Source organism: Akebia trifoliata, chromosome 14 (genome assembly GCF_017979445.1).
Source record: "Akebia trifoliata isolate Shusen 1 chromosome 14, ASM1797944v1, whole genome shotgun sequence".
In the NCBI taxonomy this organism is placed as follows: Eukaryota; Viridiplantae; Streptophyta; class Magnoliopsida; order Ranunculales; family Lardizabalaceae; genus Akebia; species Akebia trifoliata.
The window spans coordinates 13,181,833-13,193,210 of NC_141388.1; the positions used below are offsets into that span (position 1 = coordinate 13,181,833).

At 37.0% G+C, this 11,378-nt stretch overlaps 1 protein-coding gene and 1 non-coding gene across 2 annotated transcripts; both read left to right on the forward strand.

The window, feature by feature from the left end:
- Positions 1-8,203: 8,203 nt before the first annotated feature.
- On the forward strand, positions 8,204-10,214 carry LOC147386349 (Tetratricopeptide repeat (TPR)-like superfamily protein). Its single transcript, XM_086424381.1, has one exon. The coding sequence runs from the start codon at positions 8,513-8,515 to the stop codon at positions 9,602-9,604; it is 1,092 nt and encodes a 363-aa protein (XP_086280507.1). The 5' UTR covers positions 8,204-8,512; the 3' UTR covers positions 9,605-10,214.
- A 748-nt stretch (positions 10,215-10,962) lies between these two features.
- On the forward strand, positions 10,963-11,035 carry TRNAE-CUC (transfer RNA glutamic acid (anticodon CUC)). Its single transcript has one exon. It is a non-coding gene; the product is annotated as a tRNA-Glu (tRNA).
- Positions 11,036-11,378: the final 343 nt, after the last annotated feature.

Here is an 11,378-nt window from a genome sequence, read left to right on the forward strand (position 1 = left end):
CTTCTTTGCTTGACTCATGGGCTAGGAATGTTTCTCTTTCACTGCCTGACCTATACTAATCAACCTCTTATCTTATTGGACCTAAAACAACCCTAAGTCAAATCAAACTCAAACCACTACCCTATCCTAAGCCCAAACCTCTACCCAAGTCCAATGGCATACCCATGATCACCACCAAACATCACAAAAATTAAAGATCATCAAAATGGGACACATGTCACCATCACAACCCACCTCCCTAATCAATCTATCCAACCCCATCACCATTCTCAAAAAGCTAACCAACCCATACCCATGTCATAATCTACCCTCATCATTCTTTCCAAACCTCTCACCACAAGCCATACCCACACCCCTTCTCCTCAATCAACTCACCTAACACACACACCCCCCTTTTGACACTTGTCATCATCATCTTCACCCTTTCAAAATATCAACAACCACTCCCTTACACTATCATTATTCTAACAAAAACTCACTCCCTTTTAACCCCACTTAACACTCAACAGACATGAATTGAAAGATCCAACTCATTTAGATAAACAATAGCCTACTTATACCACCTTCTACATATACCCTCCTTCTAACCCTATATTTCATATACCTCACCTATAAACCTCATGCCATTCTATACCTTATCGTACTTTTACCTCATTCTACCCTTAAAAGTCATTTCCAAAATCTTATACCCCCCCCCCCTCCACCTATTTTCTAACAAACCCCCCAAGTCTTGAAAATCCTATCAAACTTCAACTCTCTAATTACTTAACTCTCACCTTTCTCAATTCTAAAGCACCCTCAACTCTCTCATCACTCAACTCTTATCTATCCATCAACTTACTATTTCAATCCTCAAGATCTACCATTCAAACTACTCAAGTCAAAGATAAGTCATACTTCAAGAAGACTAAGAAGAAAACTCAAAGAAAGAAAAGAACAATGTAAGGCGGGGACACTAACAAAAGAAAGAAAATAACTCCCCCCTTCTTTCTCCTTCATAATTTTCCTTATTCTATTTCTCCCCTCTCTTCTTTCTATTTTATTTTATTTTTTCTAGAACAACTGTGGTCAAAATCCTATTAGATGAGTTCATCAATGTATATCCCGATGAACTACCATCCGGATGACCTCCAGATTATGTCCAATTGTTGAATACAACAAGTTGATCTTAAAATCAATTGGACCATATGCTTCAGACAATGACGTCTTGAACTCAAGGACGAGTTCCTTTCAACCCGGGGATAATGATGCAGTGTAACCAACCCAAGTAGGACCATGAATCCGAACGAGCAACGAATTTAAAATAATTCTAGGATACCTATTCTTGAATGAAAACGTCAGGATCTTTAAGATCCATATCAAGCTATGGACTTTTCATTTTAGGCATGATTCTTTCATATACCCTACTTTTTAAATGTATTTTGTTAATAATTGTAGTTATAGAAGTCAGAATCTTGTACTGTCAATTCTCTCTTATTTTTAAGGTCAAGTAGTATCTATTTCCATTCCTAAATCGATTTTACTATTTTTTTTTCTATTTTGGCTATTTTTGTGTTCTTTTAGGAATAAGACTTCAGACAAACTTACATTAATAAAATTTATGTTTTCTAGAGAGTTTTCTCTTTCTTTTTCCAATTTATTGATTTTTTATGTGAATTAAGAAGTTTTGATGCCCAATTGTTCGGTATTCTTTTGAAAATCAATGAACAAATTGGAAGATTGTTCTTCACCCTGCATCAAGATGTCAAAGAAGTTCGTAGCGCCATGATTCACCCCCTGTAGTAGTATAAAGGACTCAATTGAGCACTTATACCAGTTTTGACAGATGTTAATTTTGTAGGAAGGGAATCAAGCCTTGATGTGTAGACTTTTCCCACCCAACTTATAGGGTAACGTTCTAACTTGATTTCACAAGCTGTTTAGCGAGACTATCGCTTCTTTCAAAGAGCTTTACATAGCTTTTGTTGTGTAATATATCACCAATAGAAAACATGCGGGGATGTTAATACTTTGTTTAGCATAAGGATAAACCAGGGAGAGTGTCTTAGGGATTTTACGAAAAAAATTCCTAGAGGAACCAATGGTAATGGAGAGCTGTGACGAGAAGACATCAGTGGTTGCATTTTAGAATGCCCTACTGCCTGATTCAAGGTTGTAAGAGTCAGTGGTGAAAAAGAGACTTAAGACCTTAGTAAAGTTAGCTGAGGGGGCAGAGAAGTACATCAGATTGGAAGACAATCCCTGTAGCTCAACACACAAGAACAAAACTATACACACGATTGTAAAAATGGAAAAACAACAACAACATCAACTGCATAAGAAAATGAGGGTGCAAACATAGCAAAACAAAAAAACAAATGAAGGAGAGTATGTACTTTTTCATTCCCCCGAGTGAGATCCTTCCACTAATCCGTACTGAGTCGTTCTTCAAATGGCCTTAATCTTTGCCATAGACATAGGCAAAGCCTGACAAGAACTATTGTGCATACCATAGAGTACGAACCCATATAACCAATAAGTGCCAAGCGCTCAAGAGTTTTCTTAAAAATTGACAGAGCAGGGTTACCTAGGCAATTTTATAGGAAGGGAAACCAAATAGGAGACCATAAGGTTAGTATATGGAAAAACAACACCGCAAATATGAACAAGAAGGAGAGCACGATAGTGATAAGAATGGATGGAAAAAAAAAGTAAGAGAAAGTTGAATAAACAAGAGAGTAGGAATGCGTCGAGCTGAACATATGGCACACGTGTATACTACTCGAAATGGGCATGCTGATCGTGACATTCCAAGTAGGAAAATTCACCCTAAAAAAGATTCTAATCGACAATGACGGCTTAGTGAACATTTTGTATGGCTCTACATTCGACAAAATGGGATTGTGTAGAATGGTACTCAGGGCCACAGGAACACCGTTAGTGGGGTTTGATGAAACCTAAAACCAGCCCTGGGAAGAGATTGTCTTACATGTTCAAGAATGACATGTTATGTTGATGACCAAGTTTAGGGTAGTGGGAGCAACATCCCCAAACAATGCAATCTTGGAAAGGTTGTGGACTCATGAAATGAGATTCTTGATTCTTCAGGGATGTGAGACATCAAAGGAGATCAGGTGGCGACCTAGGTTTGTACCTTGGAACAGGAGAAACCAACATGTTCAGAACCTTCCCTCCAATAATTACAATAGGGGACAACGGGGAAGAGTGGTCCCCCCAGCCTGGACAATATCCAGATGGTGGAGATAAAGGAAGGAAGAAGAATAGGTGTTGGATCCAAAAGAAAATAAGAACTTTGTAGCTTGCTTAAAAAGGAATCTAGACATCTTTGCTTAGTCAGTCGAAGACATGCTAGGAATTAGCCTTGAGGTAATCTACCATCACCTTAATGTCTCCCTGAATATGAGACCAATAAAAAAATAATCCAGGAAGGTTGGCCCTTCATTTAAGGGATGTGAACGAAGAGGTCAATAAACTGATCATGGTAGGATTTATTAGGGAGGTGCAATATTCAGAATAGATAGCTAACATCGTGGTAGCACCCAAGAAGAATGAGAATGTCAGAGTTTGCATAAACTTCACAAATTTGAATAAAGCTCGACCAAAGGATAGTTACCCCGTACATGGACCAGTTAGTAGATACAACATCAAAACATGAGAGACTATCATTCATGGATGGCAACTTGGGTTATAACAAATCCAATTTAACATGAATGATCAAGAGAAAATAACATTCATTACAGAGCAAGGTCTCTACTGTTACAAAGTCATGTCATTTGAGCTAAATAATTATGGGGCCATGTATTAAAGGTTAGTAACTAGTCTTTTCAAATATCTACTTAGGAAAAGTGTAGAAGTCTACATTGACGACCTGTTAGTAAAAAATAGATGAAAAAAAGAACACAAAGCAAACCTGGAAAAGTTCTTCCATCAAATTCAGTAAATCGGGATGCTTCTCAACCCAAAAAAATGTACCTTAGCAATTACATCCAATTTTTTTTGGGGATACCTGATTACTAAAAAAATGGATAAAACCAAATCCAGATCAGATCAGAGCCATAATCGAAACCAGAGGAAGGGGATGAACTAGGGAATGTGTTTAGCCATGTCAGAATGTGCCATCAGTTCCGTATTGGTTAAAATAGGGGTAGTTTGGGAGCAATCGATATATTTCTTGAATAAGACTCTTACAAATATAGAAACAAGGTACACAAAAATCGAGAAACTCAACTTAGCCTTGGTTTACTTAGTCCTGCGATTAAGATCATATTTTCAAGCACACTAAGTACCAATTATTATAGAGTGCCCTCTCAAGTTTGTGGTTAGAAAAATAGTAGGATCAGACAAGATGGAAAAGTATACAATTCAACTAACTAAAATTAAAATCGAATACCAGCCAGAGGTCTCGATAAAAGGGCAAGTAGTGGCAGATTTCTTAGCAAATTTCCTGTGACGGAGGATGCAGAGTTAAGGGTGGAAGAGTTGACTAGGGAGGACAACACAGATGAGTGGGAGGTGGAGCCTAGATGGAAAGTCTTTGTAAATGGATCCTCTAATGTCGAAAGATCGGGTATTGGTATGGTAATAGCTACCCCTAACATCACAGTGATCAAGGAGACAATAAAATTGGGATTGAAGGCTTTAAACAACAAAGTAGAATATGAGCCTCTGTTATTCAATTTCAGAACACTACTCAAGCTCAAGATACAAGGAGCCACAATTTATAGTGACTCACAACTGGTGGTGAAAGCGCCCTCGATCCGCAGGGTGCGCGGATCCGCTTTTGACCCTTGAGGTTTGGGAGTCGCCACCTAGTTGTTAAGGTCTAGGAACCAAACTGACTCTGAAAAAGGCAAATTAATCTACGAAAGAGAAAAAGAGTCCGGGGATCACGTTACGGGGTTGAAAGGTGTTAGGCACCAACCCCGTCCGACCAAAGCCGGTCTCTACTAACGTCCCAAATAAATCACATTGCTAAAAACCTAGATAAAAATAAAAATAAAAAAATTTATACCTTTCCGATAGCAAGGATTTTGTTCCCTCAGATCTGACAAAAATAGTTCCTTGTACCGTACTCCCTTACTTCGTTCTGTCTCCGGATTTGATTTCGGATCTCCAAGGCAAGGTATCTCCTTATTTTTGGATTGAACTCTTCAAGTTTGTTGCGGATTTTGGGATGTTTTTGGAAGACTTTTGGGTGTTCTTTAGGCTAAAATCGAAGGAGGGATGTTAGGTAAGGAGTTGGGGCTCCAAAATTGGGGTTTATGGGAAGCTAGGGGGCTTTTAGACCTACTTCTCTTAGGGTTTTTGATTTTATACGAAAATAGGGTGTGAGCACCTCTATTTATAGATGTTTTTAGGGGTTGATTTGGATAGAGTTAGTATTTAATTAGAGTTCTTTTAATTAGAGTTGTGTTTTAGTTAGACTTGTTTTAGGTAGAATTGTATTTTAATTAGAATTATTTTAGGTAGAATTATTTTTAAGTTAGAACTCTATTAGATTGAGTTATTATTTAATTAGAACTCTATTATGACTTTTGGTCTTATTTGATTGACTTTTAATGTTTTGACTTTAGTCTTAATTGATTGACTTTTAATATCTTGACTTCAGTCTTGATTAATTGACTTTAATTTTGACTTTAGTCTCACTTGATTGACTTTAATACATTGACCTTAGTCTTGCTTGATTGAATTTTAATTTTGGGAGAACCCCCCTCTAAAATATCTTTAATTTTTTGGACCCCCAAATGGAGGGGTCCTTAAAGAAATATCTCACGAACCCTCAACAATTTTACTTGAAAATCCGATTGATCGATTTCTTCGGTTCAAAATTTTAAATTAATTTCATTAATGTTTCACTTTAATTATTTAATGTTTTATTTATTAATTTTGAATTTTTTAATTATGAAAATTGTGAATTTACCGTTTTGCCCTCGGAGAGGACTTTTCACGTTTTAAGTCGGTTTTTAATGTTCTAGGATGTTTTAGAATCGATTTTTCGTAAGGAATTCAATGGAAGTATTAGTTTGTGTCATTTATGAAATTTTTTGTGTGAAATGGTCATGAACTTTATGAGGGGCATTTTCGTAATTTTGTCGAATTCTGTTAAAATTGGCGAAATAATTTATTTGGTTCCGATTTGTTATTTTATGTGTTTGAGAGAGTTTTCCTAAGCGTAACGTAGGTTCTAGGGTTGTTTTGAGGTTAGGGGTATTTTGGTAATTTGGTCAATTTTTAGTGATTTTTATCGTAAAACTTCTTTTTGGTCTGCAAGATGATGATTTCTATATTTCTGGGGTCGTATTTTTCTAACGTAGCGTGGTTTCTAAGGTTTTGTCAATTCGAGATACCTCATCCGGATTTCTGAAACATATCGGGTAACAAAATAAAGCAATGGAATACACATCCATCATTGGGAATCATTGCGATCGGGTTGACGAGTTGATTAATCAGGCGGATGCAAAAATGGAGTGTCTACAGGTGGTCAATCACATTAACAGGAAATTCGAAACCAGAGACAAACGGATACAGTCTTATTTGGAGCAAATTAGGGAAATCATGTCCCAATGCGGATTTCTGGAAACACTAACCATAGATGTGCAATAGCAGAGAATGTGTGTGAATTCAGTGAACAATCCAAATTGGATGGACCCACCCATCCTATTCCTAAAGATAGGGCAATTACCAAGGTATGCACAGGAGTTGAGGCAGGTTAGAACCAGGATAGAACGCTACATATTAATCAAAGAGGAACTATATAGAAAATCTTTTGGGAAATTCCTGACTCTTGATGAAGCCAAACAAGTTTTAAAAGAAATTCATGAAGAAGAGAATGTATTTAGGGGACATTAAGTAATGCTTTGGGTAGTATAAGTTCGCCTTAAGGGTGTACCTTGGGAGAAAATCACAAGGAGACACCCCTAGATTTTCCACCCTCTCAACTAGTCAGTAAAAAAAAATTGATCATTTGGCTTGGAGCCTTATTGATATTTCTAAGTACTTCCCTAAAAAAGGGGATATTAGAAAACAAAAACTAGTTTGAATGTGACCAGCATAAACCCGAATCTCCTCTGAACGATATTCATTAGGGTCATTGCAAACCCTAGTGGACATTGATTTGGGTATTGAATATGTATTACGGAGTTTAGCTACGTTAAAGGCCACAGATGCAGATTTAAAAAGAGAAGTGCTAGGAAAATTACCTTAGAAAGGAGGAGGATAGGGCAAGGCTTGATTTGACAAATTTAGAAACAAGGAACAAGAAGTCGAAAGTTCAGATACAATACGAAGAAGAAAAAAAATTCATCAAGTCCCCAAATTTATAGCTAGTAGTCAAGAAGAAAACCTATTGATACGCATCCAAAAACCACAACCGTTGAAACCCTAGAACTTGATGAGGCGCAAAATGGGACACATGTAGCAATGTGATTTATCCAATCACATCTCAACCGCCCAAAATTTGAAAAGGTGGTTCATTAATTTGGAAGGGATGTTAAGTGAAAAATGTAATAATTAGCCTTTAAAAGGTATGTGCTAATAATGACACCCATTCAGAAGAAGGAATGTTTCTCGATATGACAATGAAACTTTATGACTTTTCAAGAGGGGATAATTGTAAATGGTAAAAGTAGTAAATGATCTGAGACCTACATGTGTTCAAATCCGAACAAACGCCAGAGTGTATTAGAGGAAAGTTTGTTCAGAGTAAGTAGTACCTAAACAGGATTTGCAGCTCAGCACTGACCAAGTAAATCCAAACAGTAGCTCTACCATATGTAGGTCAAAGTTAATGCGAACGCCTACCTTGCCTAGGCAAACTAAGGTTGATTGTGTGTAGATCCAAGTCTATCTTTTACTTCACTGGAATAAGAGATAGATCCTAAGAATCTAAGAGTAATTGGTAGAGACAATAATATTCATTCTAAATCAATTAAATTACCTTCTTGGAGAGGAGTTTCCATTATCTGATCCCTAGATTGAATGGATTGAGAGAGAAACCCTAAAATCAAGGGATCAAAAGAAAATCCTATATAAAGGGGATAAATCAATGGAGGAAGAGGCTTTTTGACAAGGTTAGGGTTTAACTTATAGAAAGATTGTCTCCATTACTAATTTTAAAAAAAAGAAGGGATTGTCTCCTTTATAATCTAACTTGGTCATTAGAGGATTCTTGGCAGGTACTACACTGACGCTACCAGATTGAAAGAGCGAGGAGCTATCATTAGAATTGTAGATTGAGTTGTTACAAATAAACTCAAAGTTACCTCTACAATGATTATTTATATAAGAATAAATAAGTATCAAATGAGTTAAATAGTTTATCTTGTTCAATACAACTCTGTCTCGTCCATGGACGAGAAGACAAGACGTTGAAACAGTGCTGGAACCAGCTTAAAGAACTTCTATTAACACACCAACATTTACTTATAACACACCAATCTTACCAGATATCTAAAGGATTGGTGTGTTATATGCAAAAGTTGGTGTGCCAATAGAATTTCGTAATATTAATCAAATGCTCATAGAAAACCAGATCAAGAACTACCCCATCTCCTTCAGTCACCAAAACCCTACCCACTACACCATGTTCATCCTCCGTAAAACCATACTAAAACCCACACAATCTCCCTCTATTCTTCGTATCACCTCTTGCTTCTTCTCCAATCCCACCCGTCAAAAAAACCCCAATTCCGAAAACCCTAACCCTGAAATACCCACCTCCGCCTCTTACGACCATCTCATCACTATCGCTGGACGCTCCAGAGACTTCAACTCCCTCGCTAACCTTCTCAACAAACGCACCAAAGATGGATGCTTTAACACAACCAACACCTTCAAATTCGTCACCGAAGAAGACGACCCCAACACAATCCTCGAACATCTCATCCAAACCCTAACCCATCTCGACAAAGGGTTTGCCCGAAAAAACGCTTTCGACGCCTTAATTTCCCGTCTCTGCAAATCAAACAGAATCGATGATTCTCTACGTGCAATAGACACGATGATTCAAGGCGGACACGGCATTAACACATGTACATTCCACCCTCTCCTCAATGCCCTCACACGTAAGAAGAAAATGGAAGATTCATGGCGCATTTTAGCTATGATGAGAGATAACGGAATACCCGTAGATGTTACAGCTTATAACTACATTCTAACGGGATATTGTATGGACGGAGACTTAACGGCGGCTTCTGGAGTTTTGAAGAAGATTCTAGAAGAAGGGTTGAAGGAGGATTCGAGGACATACGATGCGATGGTTTTGGGGGCTTGTAGGGTTGGAAGGGTTGATGGGGCTTTGGAGGTGTTGAGGAGGATGGAAGAGGATGGGGTGTCTGTGTTATACTGCACACATGCGCACGTTATCAGTGGGTTGTTGGGATTGGGTTGTTTTGCGCAGGCGGTGGAGTTTGTGATGGCTTTTGGTGGAAGGGATAAAGCGTTGGATACACAGAATTTTGGGAGCTTGGGGAGTTGGTTGTTGAGGAAGAGAAGGTTTGAGGAAGCTAAGTTGGTGTTAGGGGAGATGGATAAAAGGGCATTGGTTATGGGGGAAAAATTAAGGAATGATTATTCTAGGTTATTATTAGTTGATGATTTGGGTTAGTACATGGTTTCAAAACTCGTCCGGGACCTAAATGTATCGTACGAGTTGTCTTTGTATTAGGCATTGGATGGACAAGTCAATTTCTCCGAAGAGATTTAAAATCTCATGTTCATTTTTCAAATTTTTGAATGAGACGAATTGGAAAATTTGTCCGAGACGACTTGGAATCTGGCATGGGCAAGACCAGACGCAAAATCAAGTTTTAAAACTATGGGTTAGTATCAGCTAAATTTGAATGTTTGTTATTAGATATAAAAGTAAAATTTTGTTGGTCGGTAAGATCGGTTGAGGAGTTGAAATGTTGGGTAGCTAAGATAAGTTTATTGAGATAGATGAAATAAGATATGAGCTTGAATGTTGAAGTGGCTTCTTTGAGCAAGATGGAGTGGTGGACGAAAATTAATTATAGAGAGATTTACCCCCCTCAGACGTAAATGTTGCATTTTATAAAAACTTCCTTTCAGTTCTGATAACTCTAAGGGAACCTTATATAAAGAAGTTTGTTACCCATTAAACATCACCTCACTTTATCAAAGTTTGTTAGTAACAAACTTAGGAGTCTTCAAACTGATGTGATTAATTTGTTGCTTAACATAACATGATCCTTCGACACCTGATTATATAGGACAACATTCTATGAATTTTAAAAATAAAAAAATTAATTTAACAGTTGAATTTTTAATTTCAATTTGGGAGTTTTGTAGCCATCCACGGATAACACTTATAATCAAGTTCAAAAAGATGTTTTTTTTTTTTTTTTTTAAATCTGAGTTTTTCCATGAAATCTAAAAGGCAATGGTGTTGGATTTGCAAATTTAATAATCCATGTGGGTCCTACAATTTTTAGTAAAATTTAAAATCTTACTAAGTTAGTAAAACTAGACTGATTCAAAGTAGAATGATTGTTAAAAGTAACAAAACTTGATAAAGAAAGGGAGTTTTTTTAATAAAAATAAATCTCTCTTAATAATAATTGTGGTTAGAAGAAATATTCGGTTTAAGGGCTAGAAGAGCAATGATAAGACCCAAAACAAAAGACTATAAAAGCATACATAAATTCAATCTAAAAAACAAAAGGTTAGTCTTGGAAGAGAATGGAATGGGGAGAATAAGATTCGTTCCGTAGAAATCAAATCTTTTGAGCAATGCTTTGTTGTTGCTGTTGTTATTGTTTCAAGTCAATGTATTAAAAATGTGTTAAATTTTGGTGGGATTTGATTCTATCGGTTCAAAGTTCAAACCAGAACTGGCTTCCATCAAATTGGGACCGGCACAAGTTGACACACCAAAATCCAATTTGTGAATAAATAAATAAATTTATGTATGATATAATAATTTATGTGTCAAGAAAGCAAAAATCCGTTGTAGTCTAGTTGGTTAGGATACTCGGCTCTCACCCGAGAGACCCGGGTTCAAGTCCCGGCAACGGAACTTTTTGCTCAAAGCCAACGTAGTTTTTTGCACTTTTCCTTTCTTTCGAAAACCAGCCAGAATAGCAAGGCTTGTTCCAATCCATTTCAGTGAAGAAGCTTAAGCGATATGGTGAACTTCTACATCGACATTCTTTTTTTTCCTAAATTCTTCTTTGGTTGATTTATATTCTTTTTCTTCTCATTGAGTCATCTTGATATAATTTGGTGAGCAAGAGAAGATTTGAAACTCAAGTTTGCATCAAAGAAGCTTGTTACTCAGTACTTGTCTGCCTTTCCCAAGCTCTCCTTCAAACCTTCATCTTAAATATCTTTGCAACTCACTCTTATCATTTAACAGGAAC